The sequence below is a fragment of the Schistocerca piceifrons genome, chromosome 11 (assembly GCF_021461385.2).
Source record: "Schistocerca piceifrons isolate TAMUIC-IGC-003096 chromosome 11, iqSchPice1.1, whole genome shotgun sequence".
In the NCBI taxonomy this organism is placed as follows: domain Eukaryota; kingdom Metazoa; phylum Arthropoda; class Insecta; order Orthoptera; family Acrididae; genus Schistocerca; species Schistocerca piceifrons.
In genome coordinates, this window is record NC_060148.1 from 13,816,258 (window position 1) to 13,838,083 (window position 21,826).

Consider the following 21,826-nt stretch of genomic DNA (forward strand, 5'->3'; position numbering starts at 1 on the left):
CCTTGGGTTTTCAGCAAGATCTTTTGCTAAGGTATGACGGTGGTATTGGTACTTAGTTACATAATTGCCTATGTCTCAGTGCATAACTTGGCACATATGTTAACAATGTAAGGTGTGCTTGTCTTGCTAATCATTGGATTTGCTGGGTATCTGATCACTGAAATAGGAGTACTCCATAAACATAAGAGCTCTTCTAAATAATTGAAAACTCAAATTTAAAGAATAGTAGCAGGGATAATATTTTGGACATTAATGAACATGTTTTATACAAAAATTAAGTTGTAAGGATGTTTGAGAACCTCTGCATAATAAGTTATAGTCTTCTATTGTGAAGGTACTGGTCAGTTTTCGATCTATGTAGAGCAGAATGAGTATTTCGTATGCCACACCTTTTAGGCAAAGACGTGATTCAACAAAAGAAGAGGGGTGAAACTGCCAAAAAGTGGAGTGCTCTTAAATATGTAAATAATCTGATGATTGTCTACAAAAACGCAGCTAGCTCTTTATTCGCACGAAGTAATGGCCGCTATCCACAGGGGATCTCAAGTTGATTCCGTATTTCTAGATTTCCGGAAAGCTTTTGACACCGTTCCTCACAAGCGACTTCTAATCAAGCCGCGGGCCTATGGGGTATCGTCTCAGTTGTGCGACTGGATTCATGATTTCCTGTCAGGAAGGTCGCAGTTCGTAGTAATAGACGGCAAATCGTCGAGTAAAACTGAAGTGATATCAGGTGTTCCCCAGGGAAGCGTCCTGGGACCTCTGCTGTTCCTGATCTATATAAATGACCCTGGTGACAATCTGAGCAGTTTTCTTAGGTTGTTCGCAGATGATGCTGTAATTTACCGTCTAGTAAGGTCATCCGAAGACCAGTATCAGTTGCAAAGCGATTTAGAAAAGATTGCTGTACGGTGTGGCACGTGGCAGTTGACGCTAAATAACGAAAAGTGTGAGGTGATCCACACGAGTTCCAAAAGAAATCCGTTGGAATTCGATTACTCGCTAAATAGTACAATCCTCGAGGCTGTCAATTCAGCTAAGTACCTGGGTGTTAGAATTACGAACAACTTCAGTTGGAAAGACCACATAGACAATATTGTGGGGAAGGCGAGCCAAAGGTTGCGTTTCATTGGCAGGATGCAACAAGTCCACTAAAGAGACAGCTTACACTACACTCGTTCGCCCTCTGTTAGAATATTGCTGCGCGGTGTGGGATCCTTACCAGGTGGGATTGACGGAGGACATCGAAAGGGTGCAAAAAAGGGCAGCTCGTTTTGTATTATCACGTAATAGGGGAGAGAGTGTGGCAGATATGATACGCGAGTTGGGATGGAAGTCATTAAAGCAAAGACGCTTTTCGTCGCGGCGAGATCTATTTACGAAATTTCAGTCACCAACTTTCTCTTCCGAAGGCGAAAATATTTTGTCGAGCCAAACCTATATAGATAGGAATGATCATCAAAATAAAATAAGAGAAATCAGAGCTCGAAGAGAAAGGTTTAGGTGTTCGTTTTTCCCGCGCGCTGTTCGGGAGTGGAATGGTAGAGAGATAGTATGACTGTGGTTCGATGAACCCTCTGCCAAGCACTTAAATGTGAATTGCAGAGTAATCATGTAGATGTAGATGTAGATGTAGATGAAGGTATTTAGTTTTACGTATTTTAATATTGTAGCATTGTAAATGCATGATGGCCATGTTTAGAAATAATATATTTGACTAATGTAGTGTCACGTGACCGGACTCTGGACATGGGATAGGGGACAAAGGTCGTGGTCTTTCGATCGTGGTCCGTCGGTGCAGTAAGGTCGGTGCGGGCTAGGAGTCGCCGACATTGTATCACGAGGCCATCAGTTTGTATTGTGGATGAGATTTAGTGAAATAAAAACGTTTACATTCTAAACTGTTGTCGGTGTAAATCATTTGTAAACGATCGTGATTTAGACAAATACTTGAATTCATTCACTGCTGTACATAGGCCGGCTATTTACTCAATATAGGGCGCGAATGCAACTGTGCACAACCGAACCCCTTTTGCAGACTAGTCACGATAAAAGGTTGTGTAGAAGCCCGAGTGAAGTTTGTAACGGTACTTGAATTACGTAACCATTACGGCAGCTCACCTCAACCTCTCGATACCAGCAATATTCTACTGTGTTTCTGGAAAGTAGTTAACATGTTTCTGAGACAACATTCAGATTTGATTTCATTAATGTAGAGGTACTTTGATACATCGATATGTTTGTATTGCAATGATATTATTCTTACGTGTATTCTTTCTTTTGTCACCATGATCTTTGACGTTTTTGTAACTCTGATTTTTGGCCGCGTAAGCGATTATTAGTTGTTAGAGAGTCGGACCTTGAGAAAGTCGAGTCTTGGACGTCATGTTGGAAAGACGCATATTGTAGCTAGTTTATAAAATGTGAACTTCAACAGTGAGGAAGATGTTTTCAAGTATGTTTTGTATTGTGAAGTGGTGTTTTGTGTGTTACGTGATGTTGTTGTTGTTGTTGTTGTGGTCTTCAGTCCTGAGACTGGTTTGATGCAGCTCTCCATGCTACTCTATCATGTGCAAGCTTCTTCATCTCCCAGTACCTACTGCACCCCACATCCTTCTGAATCTGCTTAGTGTATTCATCTCTTCGTCTCCCTCTACGATTTTTACCCTCCACGCTGCCCTCCAATGCTAAATTTGTGATCCCTTGATGCCTAAGAACATGTACTACCAACCAATCCCTACTTCTAGTCAAGTTGTGCCACAAACTTCTCTTCTCCCCAATCCTATTCAGTACCTCCCCATTAGTTATGTGATCTACCCATCTAATCTTCAGCATTCTTCTGTAGCACCACATTTCGAAAGCTTCTATTCTCTTCTTGTCCAAACTAGTTATCGTCCATGTTTCACTTCCATACATGGCTACCCTCCATACAAATACTTTCAGAAACGACTTCCTGACACTTAAATCTATACTCGATGTTAACAAATTTCTCTTCTTCAGAAACGCTTTCGTTGCCATTGCCAGTCTACATTTTATATCCTCTCTACTTCGACCATCATCAGTTATTTTACTCCCTAAATAGCAAAACTCCTTTACTACTTTAAGTGTCTCATTTCCTAATCTAATTCCCTCAGCATCACCCGATTTAATTTGACTACATTCCTTTATCCTCCTTTTGCTTTTGTTGATGTTACGTGATATTGCAGCGAAAGTAATAAAAAAGAAGTGTAACATAAATTGTGAGTGCTGATTATTTTTTTACATCACGATTGTCCTGCAAAAGTGTAATCTTCAAGAATGGTTTGTGAAGTGCATCTACAAAACTTTTGAATATCGCAGAATAAAACCTAGACCTCTTTGCATCCGAGCTTCGAATCATCACCACCTAGATTTTCGACGATTGAGCCATGATTTTACAACGAGACCAGCGTGGGAATTACGAGAAGATGAGTGCATAGTTTATTTATCATTACATGAAATGACTTTATTAACTGTGCTCTAATAACACCTGCCACATAATAACTTTGTTGTTGCCCGAAAATGCAGTGTTTGACCTTTTGTTGTGGTAGGGTTGTTAGAAGTTGCAAAGGTATATTTAGATATACCGAAACCGTGATCATGGATTTCAATAAATCTTTATCCTGCAACTGTCTGGCTGTTATCATTTCCCGTAAAGATTTTGAACAGTTGCTGCTTCAGCCGTGTTTAAAATTATGAAGTGCTTCTAAACAACTCGTTACCGGTCGCGCCGATGTCCAGGCTTTGGTATGGAGCACAGAGGGGGGGGGGGGGGGAGTTTTTTCAGTGCCGAATTCGTGGCGAGACGGTAGCGCCAGGGCAAAGTGTTTGACACATCGGGTTCTCCCGTGGAGACACCGCAGCACATCCGTGGGGACAGAGAGAGAGAGAGAGAGATTGGAACGCACCCGAAGGCGCTACGGAGAGGGGGGGGAGGTTGGAGAGGGGGGGGGGAGGGGAGGGGAGGGAGACACACACAGTGGTACCACAGAAGGCTCTCGCGGGAGGGGGGGAGAGAGGGAGAGAGAGAGACAGAGACAGCCGGAGAGAAATACCCCGCGCCCGCCACCCGACCACCACACAGCTAGAGAGAAAGGCCGAGCCGAGAGTTTGGCCCGCACCTGGTGGGGGAGGTTATAAGAGCGGCTGCAACCCGGCGCCCACTTTCAGTCTTTCGTCGATCCCCACCGTAAGAGGACGCCGCGAGAAATGAACAAGGCCGTGTTGGCGTGAGTACCCCACAAGCGCTGCCATCCCGCTCTCTACCTCCGGCTCTGCAGCTATTCCTGTCTCTGTTTCTAAGTACTTGTTTACTTGCATGTTCTTTTTTTGGCACTCGCTCCTGTTGTCTATGCAGCCGCATTACAAGATTACTCCAGATCTCGCGAACAATAGCAACAGGTGGACAGGTAGTTAACGTCTTCCTATATGTCGCTAAGGAGCTCCACACTGCAGCAGTTCGTCGAGCGCTGACCATAACACATCACCTAGCTTTCCAGTTACCTGATTTATTTTTTTAATTTTGATTTTTTTGTTTTTTTGCTTTTTTTTGTTTTTAAGTGTTCAACAATTTTTACGTTTCGCTCGTCTTGGCCATGCGGCTATCTACGTATTACAAGATTTCTCAAGCTTCGAAACGCACTTTGTTTTCATTCGTGCACAAAATGTTGCAAAGATTCAGTCCTCCTACACTGGCGTTAGGTGTGGGACACTGTACCATATCGTTGACAAGTCACTCGGATAAGGGAGTGTACTATCTTCGTAAATATGAGATTCACTTGTTATTGGTACAACAGAAACCAGTACGTATTACTGGAGGCGACGAATGTTCCACAGATGTGAAAGTTACACACCGTATGTGCTCCTAGAAAGCGAAATATGATCTCTAGAGTTATAAATGTGCATAATCGAGCTTTCTTTTTTTTTTCTCGTACTGTCCATGCGGGAGCCTACGTATTACAAGATTCCTCAAGCTTCGAAACTCACGTTGTTTTCATTCGTGAACAAAATGTTGCAAAGATTCAGTCCTCTTAGACTGCCCCGTTAGGTGTTGGACACTGTACCATATAGTTGACAACTCACTCACATGACGGATTGTACTATCTTCGTAAATATGAGATTCAACAGAAACCAGTACGTATTACTGGAGGCGACGAATGTTCCACAGATGTGAAATTTACACACTGTATGTGCTCCTAGAAATCGTAATATGATCTCTATAAAGTTATAAATGTGCATAATCGAGCTATCTTTTTTTTCGTACTGTCCATGCGGGTGCCTACGTATTACAAGATTTCTCAAGCTTCGAAACTCACTTAGCTTTCATTCGTATACAAGATGTGGCACAGATCCAGTCTTCCTAGATTTCCGTTAGAACACTGTACCACATCGTTGACAAGTAACCGAGATACAGAACATACGGAGTATCTTCGTAAATATGAGATTTATTTTTTATTTGTATAGTAGAAACCAGTAGGTGCTACTGGACGGTGAATGCTTCAGAGATGCGAAAATAACCCACCGTATGTGGCCCTACGAAGCGTAATATGATCTCTAATGTTGTAAATGTAGAGTTATCTTTTTTTTCGTATTGGCCATGCAACTGTCCACGTGTTACGAGATTTCTCAAGAAGTGCACACACATATTACACCTCGCTTGGTTCGTAGACAATACCGATGCGGATGTAGAGGTGGATTCCACCTCCCTAGATTTCCGAAATGCAACCGACAGCGTACTACAGAGTCCATCATTGACCAGGATGAAACCATATGGAGGGCATCTGTAATATAGGAGATCAACTGGATGAATATTTTTAATGTGCAGGGCGAAAGTTCTACAGTATCAAAAGTAACGTCCTAACAGGAACTCTAATGCTGTTAATATGCATAAACGAGCTATCTTTTATGGAGAACTTTTACACTTTTTTTGGTCTTTGCTGGTTCTGACTGTGAACCGCTGTACGTATTACAAAACTTCTCAACCTTTCTTCATTCATATCCCGTATCTCGCAAAGAATAATTGCAGTGAACCAGTACCATTTGTCACTATACCGCATCGTCGACTATTAAGATATCACAATATGAAGTATCTAATGTTGTCAATGTACATAATCAGATAGGACACCGTTAGAAATGAACAAGTCTGTTTTGGCGAGAGTAGGCCAAAATCGACTGATACCTCTCCATTGATAGGTAGCTTTGCAAAAGTTTTCCTTTTTTTAAGTATAAGAGGCGATTAAAAACGTTTTAGGGAGCTGCTGCAGTGAATATGCAACATAGCTCGACTCCGATGCCGGTATATAAGCACCGACGTGTTAGCAAGGAATGAGTGTGGGATTCGTGTGCGGTAAATAGGGAAACATGAACTGTGGCAGCGTTATTACGAAATGCATCAAAACAGGACCAACATGATTTTTTTTTTCTGCCGACACCCATCGGGGAATGAAGAATGTCTATGGGGTAGCATGTCTGTCGGAAAGAACGTCCCCTCGATCTAAGAAGTTCGAGAACCAGCCATCTGCTGGAGAGGACATACCCACCCTGTTCCTTGATTATCGGGACCCACTGGTTATTGATTTCAAGGGATCTCGTGTGTCCTCCACTGGGGAACGGTACTGCGCAGTGCTGGAGAAATTACGGCGTGCAATTGAGGTGAAACGTCTAGGAAATGCTCACAGCGATTTTGCCTGATTGGCACACCCAGTGTGGAATGTACGGCCTCCGAAAGGAAACTTTTTCGTGACAAAGAAATAAAAATACCTACAGCCGTCTTTATGATTTTATTTTGTCGCTACCAGTTTCAACGCTTCTGTGCGTCGTCTTCCACCCCAACCACACACCTTATGGTGGCCCCTTTATATTTATTCACTTATTTTTCGCATTTGGTCGTAATAGTTCGACGCCACATAGCATTAGCCATATACGGGCCATTTCACTGCCTTTTAACTCCATCTACATTTTAGTGTGAAGACGTTTTCGCTTAACCCAGCTCCAATGGGAACTTTTTTTTTTCAGTGGGTTTCATTTGGCTGGCTGGAGTGGCCGTGCGGTTCTACGCGCTACAGTCTGGAACCGAGCGACCGCTATCCTGCTTCGGGCATGGATGTGTGTGATGTCCTTAGGTTAGTTACGTTTAAGTAGTTCTAAGTTCTAGGAGACTGATGACCTCAGAAGTTAAGTCGCATAGTGCTCAGAGCCATTTGAACCATTTTGAACCCAACACCCCCAATTCCTTAAGAATTCTAATCATGAATGAAACAGCTTCAGATGTCTGATTACTTTACAAATAAGTTAATGTGTTAAAAATTTGGCATCAAGTGCGTAAACTGTTAAAATTTTAGAAAACACTTGACAGTATTTTTCAATGTTTGTTGGAAGACGGGAAGTGCTGTCATTATCCAACACTGGATGAGTGTAGTCTGGGTTCAAAATGGTTCAAAATGGTTCTGAGCACTATCGGACTTGACATCTGAGGTCATCAGTCCCCTAGAACTACTTAAACCTGACTAACCTAGGGACATGACACACATCCATGCCCGAGGCAGGATTCGAACCTGCGACCGTAGCGGTCACGCGGGTCCAGACTGAAGCGCCTAGAACCGCACGGCCACACTGGCCGGCGTAGTCTTGGTATTTGCGCTCATCACGTGATCGGTATTAAGTATAGTCGTTGTAGCTGGGCCTGTGAAGTCATACAAAACTTTTTGAAGGCCATCATCTTTACGCCAGTGACTGCTATAGGTTTTTACTACACTATTGCAGTTTCGGCCTTACGCCATTATCAAGTGATATTATGGCTTTAAGCTTACATTGCGTTGACATGGTTTAAAGCCATAATATCATTTGATAATGGCCTAAGGCCGCAATTCCAGTAGTGTAATAAAAATATGGCGTAAAGATGGTGTCCTTCAAAAAAGGTATTAAGTAATTGAGATATCATTCCATCGGTAATTGATCTCCAACATAAGCATGAGATGCGACTCCCATGGTTTCGAATACATCGTCGAATTAGTTCTGGCACGTGAGCACACAGCCTCCGAACGTCACCTTGAGGAAGTTTTTACCATGCCTGAGAGACGTGCTGTGTGATTTGGTGTAGACTGTTGACTCGAGATTCGTATGGTACAGTACGCTCTCCCATCGCATTCCAGACGTGCTCTGTGGGCGACAGATTACGTGATCACGCATGCCGCTCCATGATCCAGACAATCCTCAAGGTGTCTGTGGTGTGGAGTGCGATGTGGAGTCTTGCGTTATCCTGCTGGAGTATGCCATTTGGTAGCCCGCTTATGAAGAGAATGATAGCAAGGTTTAATATTCTTGCCACATACTGGCGAGCATTCAACCTCCCTTCAATGACTATCAAATCAATCCTGTTGTCATTTACAAGGTGTCTGTGGTGTGGAGTGCGATGTGGAGTCTTGCGTTATCCTGCTGGAGTATGCCATTTGGTAGCCCGCTTATGAAGAGAATGATAGCAAGGTTTAATATTCTTGCCACATACTGGCGAGCATTCAACCTCCCTTCAATGACTATCAAATCAATCCTGTTGTCATTTACAAGGTGTCTGTGGTGTGGAGTGCGATGTGGAGTCTTGCGTTATCCTGCTGGAGTATGCCATTTGGTAGCCCGCTTATGAAGAGAATGATAGCAAGGTTTAATATTCTTGCCACATACTGGCGAGCATTCAACCTCCCTTCAATGACTATCAAATCAATCCTGTTGTCATTTACAAGGTGTCTGTGGTGTGGAGTGCGATGTGGAGTCTTGCGTTATCCTGCTGGAGTATGCCATTTGGTAGCCCGCTTATGAAGAGAATGATAGCAAGGTTTAATATTCTTGCCACATACTGGCGAGCATTCAACCTCCCTTCAATGACTATCAAATCAATCCTGTTGTCATTTACAAGGTGTCTGTGGTGTGGAGTGCGATGTGGAGTCTTGCGTTATCCTGCTGGAGTATGCCATTTGGTAGCCCGCTTATGAAGAGAATGATAGCAAGGTTTAATATTCTTGCCACATACTGGCGAGCATTCAACCTCCCTTCAATGACTATCAAATCAATCCTGTTGTCATTTACAAGGTGTCTGTGGTGTGGAGTGCGATGTGGAGTCTTGCGTTATCCTGCTGGAGTATGCCATTTGGTAGCCCGCTTATGAAGAGAATGATAGCAAGGTTTAATATTCTTGCCACATACTGGCGAGCATTCAACCTCCCTTCAATGACTATCAAATCAATCCTGTTGTCATTTACAAGGTGTCTGTGGTGTGGAGTGCGATGTGGAGTCTTGCGTTATCCTGCTGGAGTATGCCATTTGGTAGCCCGCTTATGAAGAGAATGATAGCAAGGTTTAATATTCTTGCCATATACTGGCGAGCATTCAACCTCCCTTCAATGACTATCAAATCAATCCTGTTGTCATTTACAAGGTGTCTGTGGTGTGGAGTGCGATGTGGAGTCTTGCGTTATCCTGCTGGAGTATGCCATTTGGTAGCCCGCTTATGAAGAGAATGATAGCAAGGTTTAATATTCTTGCCACATACTGGCGAGCATTCAACCTCCCTTCAATGACTATCAAATCAATCCTGTTGTCATTTACAAGGTGTCTGTGGTGTGGAGTGCGATGTGGAGTCTTGCGTTATCCTGCTGGAGTATGCCATTTGGTAGCCCGCTTATGAAGAGAATGATAGCAAGGTTTAATATTCTTGCCACATACTGGCGAGCATTCAACCTCCCTTCAATGACTATCAAATCAATCCTGTTGTCATTTACAAGGTGTCTGTGGTGTGGAGTGCGATGTGGAGTCTTGCGTTATCCTGCTGGAGTATGCCATTTGGTAGCCCGCTTATGAAGAGAATGATAGCAAGGTTTAATATTCTTGCCACATACTGGCGATTCAACCTCCCTTCAATGACTATCAAATCAATCCTGTTGTCATTTACAAGGTGTCTGTGGTGTGGAGTGCGATGTGGAGTCTTGCGTTATCCTGCTGGAGTATGCCATTTGGTAGCCCGCTTATGAAGAGAATGATAGCAAGGTTTAATATTCTTGCCACATACTGGCGAGCATTCAACCTCCCTTCAATGACTATCAAATCAATCCTGTTGTCATTTACAAGGTGTCTGTGGTGTGGAGTGCGATGTGGAGTCTTGCGTTATCCTGCTGGAGTATGCCATTTGGTAGCCCGCTTATGAAGAGAATGATAGCAAGGTTTAATATTCTTGCCATATACTGGCGAGCATTCAACCTCCCTTCAATGACTATCAAATCAATCCTGTTGTCATTTACAAGGTGTCTGTGGTGTGGAGTGCGATGTGGAGTCTTGCGTTATCCTGCTGGAGTATGCCATTTGGTAGCCCGCTTATGAAGAGAATGATAGCAAGGTTTAATATTCTTGCCATATACTGGCGAGCATTCAACCTCCCTTCAATGACTATCAAATCAATCCTGTTGTCATTTACAAGGTGTCTGTGGTGTGGAGTGCGATGTGGAGTCTTGCGTTATCCTGCTGGAGTATGCCATTTGGTAGCCCGCTTATGAAGAGAATGATAGCAAGGTTTAATATTCTTGCCACATACTGGCGAGCATTCAACCTCCCTTCAATGACTATCAAATCAATCCTGTTGTCATTTACAAGGTGTCTGTGGTGTGGAGTGCGATGTGGAGTCTTGCGTTATCCTGCTGGAGTATGCCATTTGGTAGCCCGCTTATGAAGAGAATGATAGCAAGGTTTAATATTCTTGCCACATACTGGCGAGCATTCAACCTCCCTTCAATGACTATCAAATCAATCCTGTTGTCATTTACAAGGTGTCTGTGGTGTGGAGTGCGATGTGGAGTCTTGCGTTATCCTGCTGGAGTATGCCATTTGGTAGCCCGCTTATGAAGAGAATGATAGCAAGGTTTAATATTCTTGCCACATACTGGCGAGCATTCAACCTCCCTTCAATGACTATCAAATCAATCCTGTTGTCATTTACAAGGTGTCTGTGGTGTGGAGTGCGATGTGGAGTCTTGCGTTATCCTGCTGGAGTATGCCATTTGGTAGCCCGCTTATGAAGAGAACGATAGCAAGGTTTAATATTCTTGCCACATACTGGCGAGCATTCAACCTCCCTTCAATGACTATCAAATCAATCCTGTTGTCATTTACAAGGTGTCTGTGGTGTGGAGTGCGATGTGGAGTCTTGCGTTATCCTGCTGGAGTATGCCATTTGGTAGCCCGCTTATGAAGAGAATGATAGCAAGGTTTAATATTCTTGCCACATACTGGCGAGCATTCAACCTCCCTTCAATGACTATCAAATCAATCCTGTTGTCATTTACAAGTCGTCTGTGGTGTGGAGTGCGATGTGGAGTCTTGCGTTATCCTGCTGGAGTATGCCATTTGGTAGCCCGCTTATGAAGAGAATGATAGCAAGGTTTAATATTCTTGCCACATACTGGCGATTCAACCTCCCTTCAATGACTATCAAATCAGTCCTGTTGTCATATACAATAGTATTGTGTGTGTGTGTGTGTGTGTGTGTGTGTGTGTGTGTGTGTGTGTGTCGTGCATAGTAACGCCCATATAACGCTCCCGTACAGTACTACCGAAGTTAGTTTTGCACTTCACTATTTCCTCCCATCAACAACAAGTGTTCAGTCCTGTTCGAAAGGAGATCCAGAACGCAAGCTCCTGAGTCGGTTTGTCTTTATGTAGGATGCTGAATTGTACCATTTGCCTCCCATTAGTAGCAAACTGAGCACAGTTCGGTTATGACCTCTCTCTCGTGCTCTGCCTAAAATAGTTTACTGACACTCATGGAAGGACATTTGCTACCACTGGGATGGATTTTCACATGTGACGTAACAGAGTTGAAGAAATCCCGTATATGTAAGCATTGTGTTGGCCAAGTAGCTCTCCACGCCGTATTGCGAAATTTTTTCTTTCGGTCATCATCAGTCATACCTCTAAAAGCATCACTTGCACCCAGAATGTGTACAAAGTGATCCAGAACTCCACTGACAAAGTTTCGGAGGTGGTGGTATGGAGCGAAACAAGAAAAAATGTCTGACAAACATGGGCTCTAAAACCCACATCTTAAGAGCTATACATCCGTGTTTATCTCTGCTACAGTCAGACATGTGTCTTCTACGGCAAGCTCTTTGCTTTCCATATTTTGAGGGGCGGTAGTATGGAGCAAAACGAGAAAACACGGGGCTTTAAAGTGCATACCTTAAGAGATACGAGCACTTCTTCAGCAGGTGTGTTCTGCAGGGCGCAGATGAACAAATGCTCATGACTCTTAGGGTATGCACTTTAGAGCCCATGTTTTCTTCTCTTGGTCCATACTACCGACCCTCATACTACGGAAAGCAACGAGTTTTCACTAGAAGAGATGTATGTCATGGTAGCGAAGGTAAACAAGTGCTTGTATCTCTGAAGGCATGCATTTTCGTGACAGTGTGTTGTCATATATATATATATATATATATATATATATATATATATATATATATATATGTGTGTGTGTGTGTGTGTGTGTGTGTGTATGACAACTAGCACAGTGATGGGTGTAGAGATTGAGGTACCACATATAAAAATATTTGCGCATATACCCATATATATATATATATATATATATATATATATATATATACACTCCTGGAAATTGAAATAAGAACACCGTGAATTCATTGTCCCAGGAAGGGGAAACTTTATTGACACATTCCTTGGGTCAGATACATCACATGATCACACTGACAGAACCACAGGCACATAGACACAGGCAACAGAGCATGCACAATGTCGGCACTAGTACAGTGTATATCCACCTTTCGCAGCAATGCAGGCTGCTATTCTCCCATGGAGACGATCGTAGAGATGCTGGATGTAGTCCTGTGGAACGGCTTGCCATGCCATTTCCACCTGGCGCCTCAGTTGGACCAGCGTTCGTGCTGGACGTGCAGACCGCGTGAGACGACGCTTCATCCAGTCCCAAACATGCTCAATGGGGGACAGATCCGGAGATCTTGCTGGCCAGGGTAGTTGACTTACACCTTCTAGAGCACGTTGGGTGGCACGGGATACATGCGGACGTGCATTGTCCTGTTGGAACAGCAAGTTCCCTTGCCGGTCTAGGAATGGTAGAACGATGGGTTCGATGACGGTTTGGATGTACCGTGCACTATTCAGTGTCCCCTCGACGATCACCAGTGGTGTACGGCCAGTGTAGGAGATCGCTCCCCACACCATGATGCCGGGTGTTGGCCCTGTGTGCCTCGGTCGTATGCAGTCCTGATTGTGGCGCTCACCTGCACGGCGCCAAACACGCATACGACCATCATTGGCACCAAGGCAGAAGCGACTCTCATCGCTGAAGACGACACGTCTCCATTCGTCCCTCCATTCACGCCTGTCGCGACACCACTGGAGGCGGGCTGCACGATGTTGGGGCGTGAGCGGAAGACGGCCTAACGGTGTGCGGGACCGTAGCCCAGCTTCATGGAGACGGTTGCGAATGGTCCTCGCCGATACCCCAGGAGCAACAGTGTCCCTAATTTGCTGGGAAGTGGCGGTGCGGTCCCCTACGGCACTGCGTAGGATCCTACGGTCTTGGCGTGCATCCGTGCGTCGCTGCGGTCCGGTCCCAGGTCGACGGGCACGTGCACCTTCCGCCGACCACTGGCGACAACATCGATGTACTGTGGAGACCTCACGCCCCACGTGTTGAGCAATTCGGCGGTACGTCCACCCGGCCTCCCGCATGCCCACTATACGCCCTCGCTCAAAGTCCGTCAACTGCACATACGGTTCACGTCCACGCTGTCGCGGCATGCTACCAGTGTTAAAGACTGCGATGGAGCTCCGTATGCCACGGCAAACTGGCTGACACTGACGGCGGCGGTGCACAAATGCTGCGCAGCTAGCGCCATTCGACGGCCAACACCGCGGTTCCTGGTGTGTCCGCTGTGCCGTGCGTGTGATCATTGCTTGTACAGCCCTCTCGCAGTGTCCGGAGCAAGTATGGTGGGTCTGACACACCGGTGTCAATGTGTTCTTTTTTCCATTTCCAGGAGTGTATATACAGGGTGAGTCACCTAACGTTACCGCTGGATATATTTCGTAAACCACATCAAATACTGACGAACCGATTCCACAGCCCGAACGTGAGGAGAGGGGCTAGTGTAATTGGTTAATACAAACCATAAAAAAACGCACGGAAGTATGTTTTTTAACATAAGCCTACGTTTTTTTAAATGGAACCCCGTTAGTTTTGTTAGCACATCTGAACATATAAACAAATACGTAATCAGTGCCGTTTGTTGCATTGTAAAATGTTAATTACATCCGGAGATATTGTAACCTAAAGTTGACGCTTGAGTACCACTCCTCCGCTGTTCGATCGTGTGTATCGGAGAGCACCGAGTTACGTAGGGATCCAAAGGGAACGGTGATGGACCTTAGGTACAGAAGAGACTGGAACAGCACATTACGTCCACATGCTAACGCCTTTTTATTGGTCTTTTTCACTGACGCACATGTACATTACAATGAGGGGTGAGGTACACGCGCACACGTGGTTTCCGTTTTCAATTATGGAGTGGAATAGAGTGCGTCCCGACATGTCAGGCCAATAGATGTTCAATGTGGTGGCCATCATTTGCTGCACACAATTGCAATCTCTGGCGTAATGAATGTCGTACACGCCGCAGTACATCTGGTGTAATGTCGCCGCAGGCTGCCACAATACGTTGTTTCATATCCTCTGGGGTTGTGGGCACATCACGGTACACATTCTGCTTTAACGTACCCCACAGAAAGAAGTCCAGAGGTGTAAGATCAGGAGAACGGGCTGGCCAATTTATGCGTCCTCCACGTCCTATGAAACGCCCGTCGAACATCCTGTCAAGGGTCAGCCTAGTGTTAATTGCGGAATGTGCAGGTGCACCATCATGCTGATACCACATACGTCGACGCGTTTCCAGTGGGACATTTTCGAGCAACGTTGGCAGATCTTTCTGTAGAAACGCGATGTATGTTGCAGTGCTCTCCGATACACACGATCGAACAGCGGAGGAGTGGTACTCAATCGTCAACTTTAGGTTACAGTATCTCCGGATGTAATTAACATTTTACAATGCAACAAACGGCACTGATTACGTATTTGTTTATATGTTGAGATGTGCTAAGAAAACTAACGGGGTTCCATTTAAAAAAACATAGGTTTGTGTTAAAAAACATACTTCCGTGCATTTTTGTATGGTTTGTATTAAACAATTACACTAGCCCCTCTCCTCACGTTCGGTCTGTGGAATCGGTTCGTCAGTATTTGATGTGGTTTACGAAATATATCCAGCGGTACTGTTAGGTGACTCACCCTGTATATGGGTTTATGTGCAGATATTTTTGTATGTGGTATCTTAATGTGTACACACATCACTGTGCTAGTTGTTTTTCTCTTGAGATGAACATCCTTCCCACAAAAAGGTCCCTAACTTTACAACCCCATGTTTTCTGCATGCCCATAGCTGCACACTAACTGCAGGTTGACTACACCTTTCAGTATACACCAACCGTTTTGCGTCTACACTTCAACCATGTGACCCACTGTCCAGGGGAGTAAAAAAAATTAATGGCTCGCTCATGCCACAAGTATTTGTACTACCCAACCTAAAAACATATGACTTGTAATGGCTATGATTACTAGGCTGAAAATAAAGTAAGTATTGGTGTAATGTTCTGTGGTCACCGATGGAAATACTTGCACTTATACCCGTTATATATATATATATATATATATATATATATATATATATATATATATATATAAAGTTTATCACTAACCTAATGACTGCTATTACTTATAGTATTCTATTGCTTGTCCTCGTTACACTGTTCATTATACTAAACAGATCCTGCATTTTTTCTTCACTTTCACTGAGGAAACAATGTCATCTGTGAATCTTTTTACTGATGTCCTTCCACCCTGAACGTTAACCCCACTGTGGAACCTTTCTTTTACTTCTATCACTGCTTCTCCTGTGTTCAGATTGATTAGTAGTGGCGAAAGACAGCATCACTGTCTCACTTCCTTTTTAATCTGAAGACTTCCTTCTTGGTCTTTCCTCGTGGTTCTTGCACATGTATTACATTATCTTTTCTTATAATATGCTGCTATTTTTGTGGAAATTTCTAACATCTTGCACAATTTAACTTTGTCAAACGCCTTTTCTAGATAGACAAATCCTATGAAAGTGTCTTGATTTTTCTGGAGTTTTACTTCCATTATCAAGCCAACGTCATAACTTGCCCTCTGGTACCTTCACCATTCTTAGCGGCAAACGTTTCGTCATCTAGTAAATGACCAATTTCCCTTTATGTTTCTCTGTGTATCATTCTTCGATTCTTTGTGTACCATTCTTCTTAGCAACTTGTATGCATGGGCCATTAATCTGATAGTGCTATAGTTTTCGCACTTACCTGCCTTTGTTATCCTCGGGATTGTGTGGATGAAATATTTTTCCGAAAGTAATCTCATACTAACTGCATTATCTTTACTCGCCTTTCTCATTTATGTTAGCATCTCCAGCACCGTTCTGCCTCGCTCACAATACGCATACCACTCTCTGATCTTCTAAACCTCGCGAGGTATGTTGCCAACACAAGTTGAAGGCAAAGACCGATCAAAATGTCAAAAGTTTCGCCTTTTTCCGCCTAAACATTTAGCTCGGCCCCACTACACGGTTAACGAGCCATTCAATGCAGATTGCAGTTGGCTTATTATGTACGACACCTGCTGGATAACGGCTTGTGGCGAATGAGGTGGGTGCACACCTGTTGTGTCGAACTCCAGACTGCCGCAGAAGAAGAAATCGACCTTTTCAAACTGACAGGCGGAACCTTACAGAATTTCAGGGTCAATGCACGGACATCAATTTCCGAAAGCAGTTCTCAAATCAACTAGAAAAAATGGACACTGAAGATTAGAATATTTTCGAGCACGGTTAACTACAAGGCATTTGTAAATTGTTAATGTGGTCGTTGGTACTTAACTGTGTAGTGTAATAAGAGATTCATAAACGGGGAGTCCTTGATTCAACTCTCAGTAGCGTCAACTGCTTTTAACTATCATTTAAATTCCAAATACATTAACAAATTGAGATGTTAACTAAAAAATGTTGAATCATAACCTTTTAAAAAATAATGGCTTCTTATTTTCAATTACTAACCATCTGACGATAAATTTAACTATCATAGAGACATGCACAGTAATTTACTGTTAAAAGAAAAAAAACTTGTACACATCAATATTACTGTTTAATCACTAGAACGAAAAGAGGCACTTTATTTTGTATTTGACGTTCCGCATTTTACTCAGTACATTTTAACGCATCGCGAGTACAGGCATTTCCATGCTGCCAGTAATTAGAAACAGAAAAATGTCCTTATGGAAAAATTATGATGCAGTATTTCTTAATTAACATTTATATTTGTTAGTAAATGTGAATTCAAATAAAAGTATAAAAAATGTCTTATCAGGATTCGGAATAACGACTTTATCGTTGCAACGCTAAGGCGCTACGACCACATCTATACTCCCCAAGCAACTTCGGAGTCTGGCGGTGGGTGCTTTTGTCATTCCCCCCCCCCCCCCCTTTCTCTCCCTTTTCTGTTCCTGGCCCGAATGGTTCGCAGGAAGAACAATAGCTAGCAAACTCCAGTGAGGGCTTAAATGTGTCTAAGTTTTACCTTCGTTGTCTTACCGCAAGATATACGTTGTTGTTGTTGTTGTGGTCTTCAGTCCTGAGACTGGTTTGATGCAGCTCTCCATGCTGCAAGATATACGTAGGAGTAAACAATATGTAGGTTGACTTCAAGGAATGCACGCTCGCAGAACTTTAACAATAGACCACTCAATAATACAAAATGCCTCTCTTGCAACGTTTGCGACTGATGTCGGCTGAGCATCTCTTGTGTGCGTTCACATGTGCTAAATGAAACTGTGACAAAACGTGCTGCTCTTCTTTGCATCTTTAGTCATTTTCTTACTTTCCACACATTTTATTTTACATGCCAAGATTACATGCAAATTTTAAATTTCTTTCCTCCCATCTTTTCCTAACTTTCATCCATCATAGAAGTTATTCGCTAGTCCCTCACGAAAATGACGCCTATAAATTTCCCTCTCAACCAGCAAAGTCATTCGGCTACCCCACAAGTGACTCGTCCCCATCCAACGCATCAAAATAGCTCAAAGGTTGGAAATACCAAACGTATCGATACGTTGTTATTAACTTCTTCTGCTAAGGCAATATGTGGGCTCACCTCCTGAATACATAGCTGCTTTAATCAACGCATTGCTCTCGTGCTCACAATCCTGATTCCAAGGTAGTCCAGGTGGAAGCCGACAAACAGACCTTGAAATTTCTCATTCATGGCCAAGAGGTTCGGCTGCTCTGAATTCTGCCCGTTGGATCACAAGTCGAAAGTTACCGGTTTACTGCGTCCCGCCCAACTACCTAGTAATTTAAGCAGCGTGTTATATGTTTCCATTATCGAGTACACGTCATAAGCCGCTATACTACGATGATTCGGGAAAATATTAGGAAAGTGCATTAAAGTACTAAAATAAGTTAAGAGAATTTCTATCTTACAAGAAAACAGAGATTTTTTTTAAAAAAAACTGACGTTTTAAATTTGAAAAACTTATCCTCAAATGTATGGATATTTGTTATTATCGAGAGACTGGTTTGATGCAGCTATCATTGCTACTCTATCCTGTGCCAGCTTCTTCATCTTCGAGTAACTACTGCAACTTACATCCTTCTGAGTCTGCTTAGTGTATTCATCTCTTGGTCTCCCTCTACGACTTTTACCAAAAATGGTTCAAATGGCTCTGAGCACTATGGGACTTAACATCTGTGGCCATCAGTCCCCTAGAAATTAGAACTACTTAAACCTAACTAACCTAAGGACATCACGCACATCCATGCCCGAGGCAGGATTCGAACCTGCGACCGTAGCAGTCCCGCGGTTCCGGACTGAGCGCCTAGAACCGCTAGACCACCGCGGCCGGCAGACTTTTACCCCCCACGCTGCCCTCCAATACTAAATTGGTGATCCCTTGATGCCTCAGAACATGTCCTACCAACCGATCCCTTCATCTAGTCATGTTGTGCCACAAATTTCTCTTCTCCCCAATCCTATTCAGTACCTCCTCATTAGTTACGTGATCTACCCACCTAATCTTCAGAATTCTTCTGTAGCACCACATTCCGTAAGCTTCTATACTCTTCTTGTCTAAACTATTTATCGTCCACGTTTCACTTCCATACATGGCTACACCCCATACAAATGCTTTCACAAAAGTCTCCCTGACACTTAAATCTGCACTCGATGTTAACAAATTTCTGTACTTCAGAAACGCATTTCTTGCCATTGCCCGTCTACAATTTATATGCTCTTTACTCCGACCATCATCAGTTATTTTGCTCCCCAAACAGCAAAACTCCTTTACTACTTTAAGTGTCCCATTTCCTAATCTAATTCCCTCAACATCACCTGATTTAATTCGGCTACACTCCATTACACGTGTTTTGCTTTTGTTAATGTTCATTTTATACTCTGCTTTCAAGACATTGTGTATTCCGTCCAAGGCTCTTCCAAGTCCTTCGCTGTTTCTGAGAAAACTGCAATGTAATTGGAAAACCTCAAAGTTTTTAGTTCTTTTGCCTGTATCTTAACTCCATCTCGACGTGTTTCTTCGGTTTCGTTTGCTGCTTGCTCAATGTACAGATTGAATAACATCGGGGATAGGCTACAACCCTGTCTCGCTCCCTTCTCAACCACTGCTTCCCTTTCATGCCACTCGACTCTTACATCTACCGTCTGTTTTCTATATAAGTTGTACATAAACTTTCGCCCCCCTGTATTTTACCTCTGCGTAATTACAAAGAGCGTATTTCAGTCAACAATGTCAAAAGCTTTCTCCAAATCTACAAAAGCCAGAACGTAGGTTTTAGTGATTGAGACTTTGTGACTATTCTTTTCCAGCCAACGTTTATTGCGCTTAGGGATTATAAGCGCAAGAAAGGATAGAGCAGTCGTTCGGTCTGTTTCACTCAGTACACCGGCGTAATGCGGCAGGGAGAAACTAACATTAAACCAAGATACTCCACGACGCAACACTGGTGCAAAGCCAGCTCGACATTCCAATTTTTAATATTTACAGTGTATCTATAGGTAGACGAGTCAACGGCCTTGCTGCAATGGTAACGCTGTTGCCGCCAGATCAGCGAAGTTAAGCGCTGTTGAGCTTGGCTAGTTCGCGGATGGGTGACCGCTGTTGGCAAGCGGGTTGCACTCAGCCCTTATGAGGCAAAACTGAGGAGCTACTCGACTGAGAAATAGCGGCTCCGGCCTCGTAAACTGACATACGGCCGGGAGGGCGGTGTGCTGACCAAATGCCCCTCCGTATCCGCATCCAGTGACGCCTATCGCTTATGATGACACGGCGGTCGGTCGTCACCATTAGGCCTTTAAGGCCTGTTCGGGCGGTGTTCGTTTCTGTTTATAGCGTATATTCAGAAAGACAGTTCTTTTTTGTTCTACAGTGGTTCCTTAACAAGCGATAATTGCCCCCTGAAGGGTAAAACAATTTTCTGATGGGTAAAAACAAGAGGTCCAGTTGTTTCCAGTCACGAAACTACATTGTTTTTAAAAGATCACTACGATTTTTTACTATTTCGTAGGAGTTTAAGACAGATTACATAAATTATCAATCATTACATTTTTTTATTTCAGAACTAGCATTAGAACGTGGGACTGTGTGGCGGACGTTACAGCGTGTGAAACGAGTGTATGAACGAACATCTTCCTCACATAGTCCACCTCAACACACATACTTTCTTCTTCTTACCATGCATCTGTAACAGTAAAAATTGGAACATATATATCACGTGTGTTCAAAATATCCCATAAAATTGCCTTGTGCGAGTTGTAGGCAGCAACAGACCAGATACTGATTCGTAACTCACTTTGCGGCAATAAACGAACTGATTCATAGCACAACACAACAGCAACTTTGAAATGCTTATTACACTGTCGTAGGGTTCAAGTGGTTCAAATGGCTCTGAGCACTATGGGACTCAACTGCTGAGGTCATTAGTCCCCTAGAACTTAGAACTAGTTAAGCCTAACTAACCTAAGGACATCACAAACATCCATGCCCGAGGCAGGATTCGAACCTGCGACCGTAGCGGTCTTGCGGTTCCAGACTGCAGTGCCTTTAACCGCACGGCCACTTCGGCCGGCCTGTCGTATGGCCTTCACAATATTATTAGGGGGCAGTCATCAGATAAGAAGCAATGGCAGTGTGCAGCCTTCCAATTTTCGCGATTTGAGACCTAAGTAGTTCAGCAGCCAAGTGAATTACAAATGAAAAGAATAGCGCAGAAGTTTGCGCTTGGTTGATTTTGGATAGGGTGCCGTGGTAAGGGCGAAGCAAATTTCATTAGGGAGAGAAATGATGCAGGGAAACCACGTTTTGTAACAAATGTCCGCTTTCAAAAAAAAAATGGTTCAAATGGCTCTGAGCACTATGGGACTTAACGTCTACGGTCATCAGTCCCCTAGAACTTAGAACTACTTAAACCTAACTAACCTAAGGACATCACACAACACCCAGCCATCACGAGGCAGAGAAAATCCCTAACCCCGCCGGGAATCGAACCCGGGAACCCGGGCGTGGGAAGCGAGAACGCTACCGCACGACCACGAGATGCGGGCTTGTCCGCTTTCAACGTCTTTCCTGAGGAGGATCTGC

The 21,826-nt window shown here is 43.6% G+C and overlaps 1 protein-coding gene across 1 annotated transcript in view; it reads left to right on the top strand.

Annotated features, from left to right (window-relative positions):
• The first annotated feature begins 4,104 nt into the window (after window positions 1-4,104).
• Window positions 4,105-21,826, top strand: part of LOC124720535 (myc-associated zinc finger protein-like) — a 171,870-nt gene continuing 154,148 nt past the window's right edge. The window contains exon 1 of the mRNA XM_047245889.1: window positions 4,105-4,247. Coding sequence (XP_047101845.1) covers window positions 4,228-4,247 — 20 coding nt within the window. The 5' untranslated portion in view covers window positions 4,105-4,227. The remainder of the gene's footprint in view (window positions 4,248-21,826) is intronic.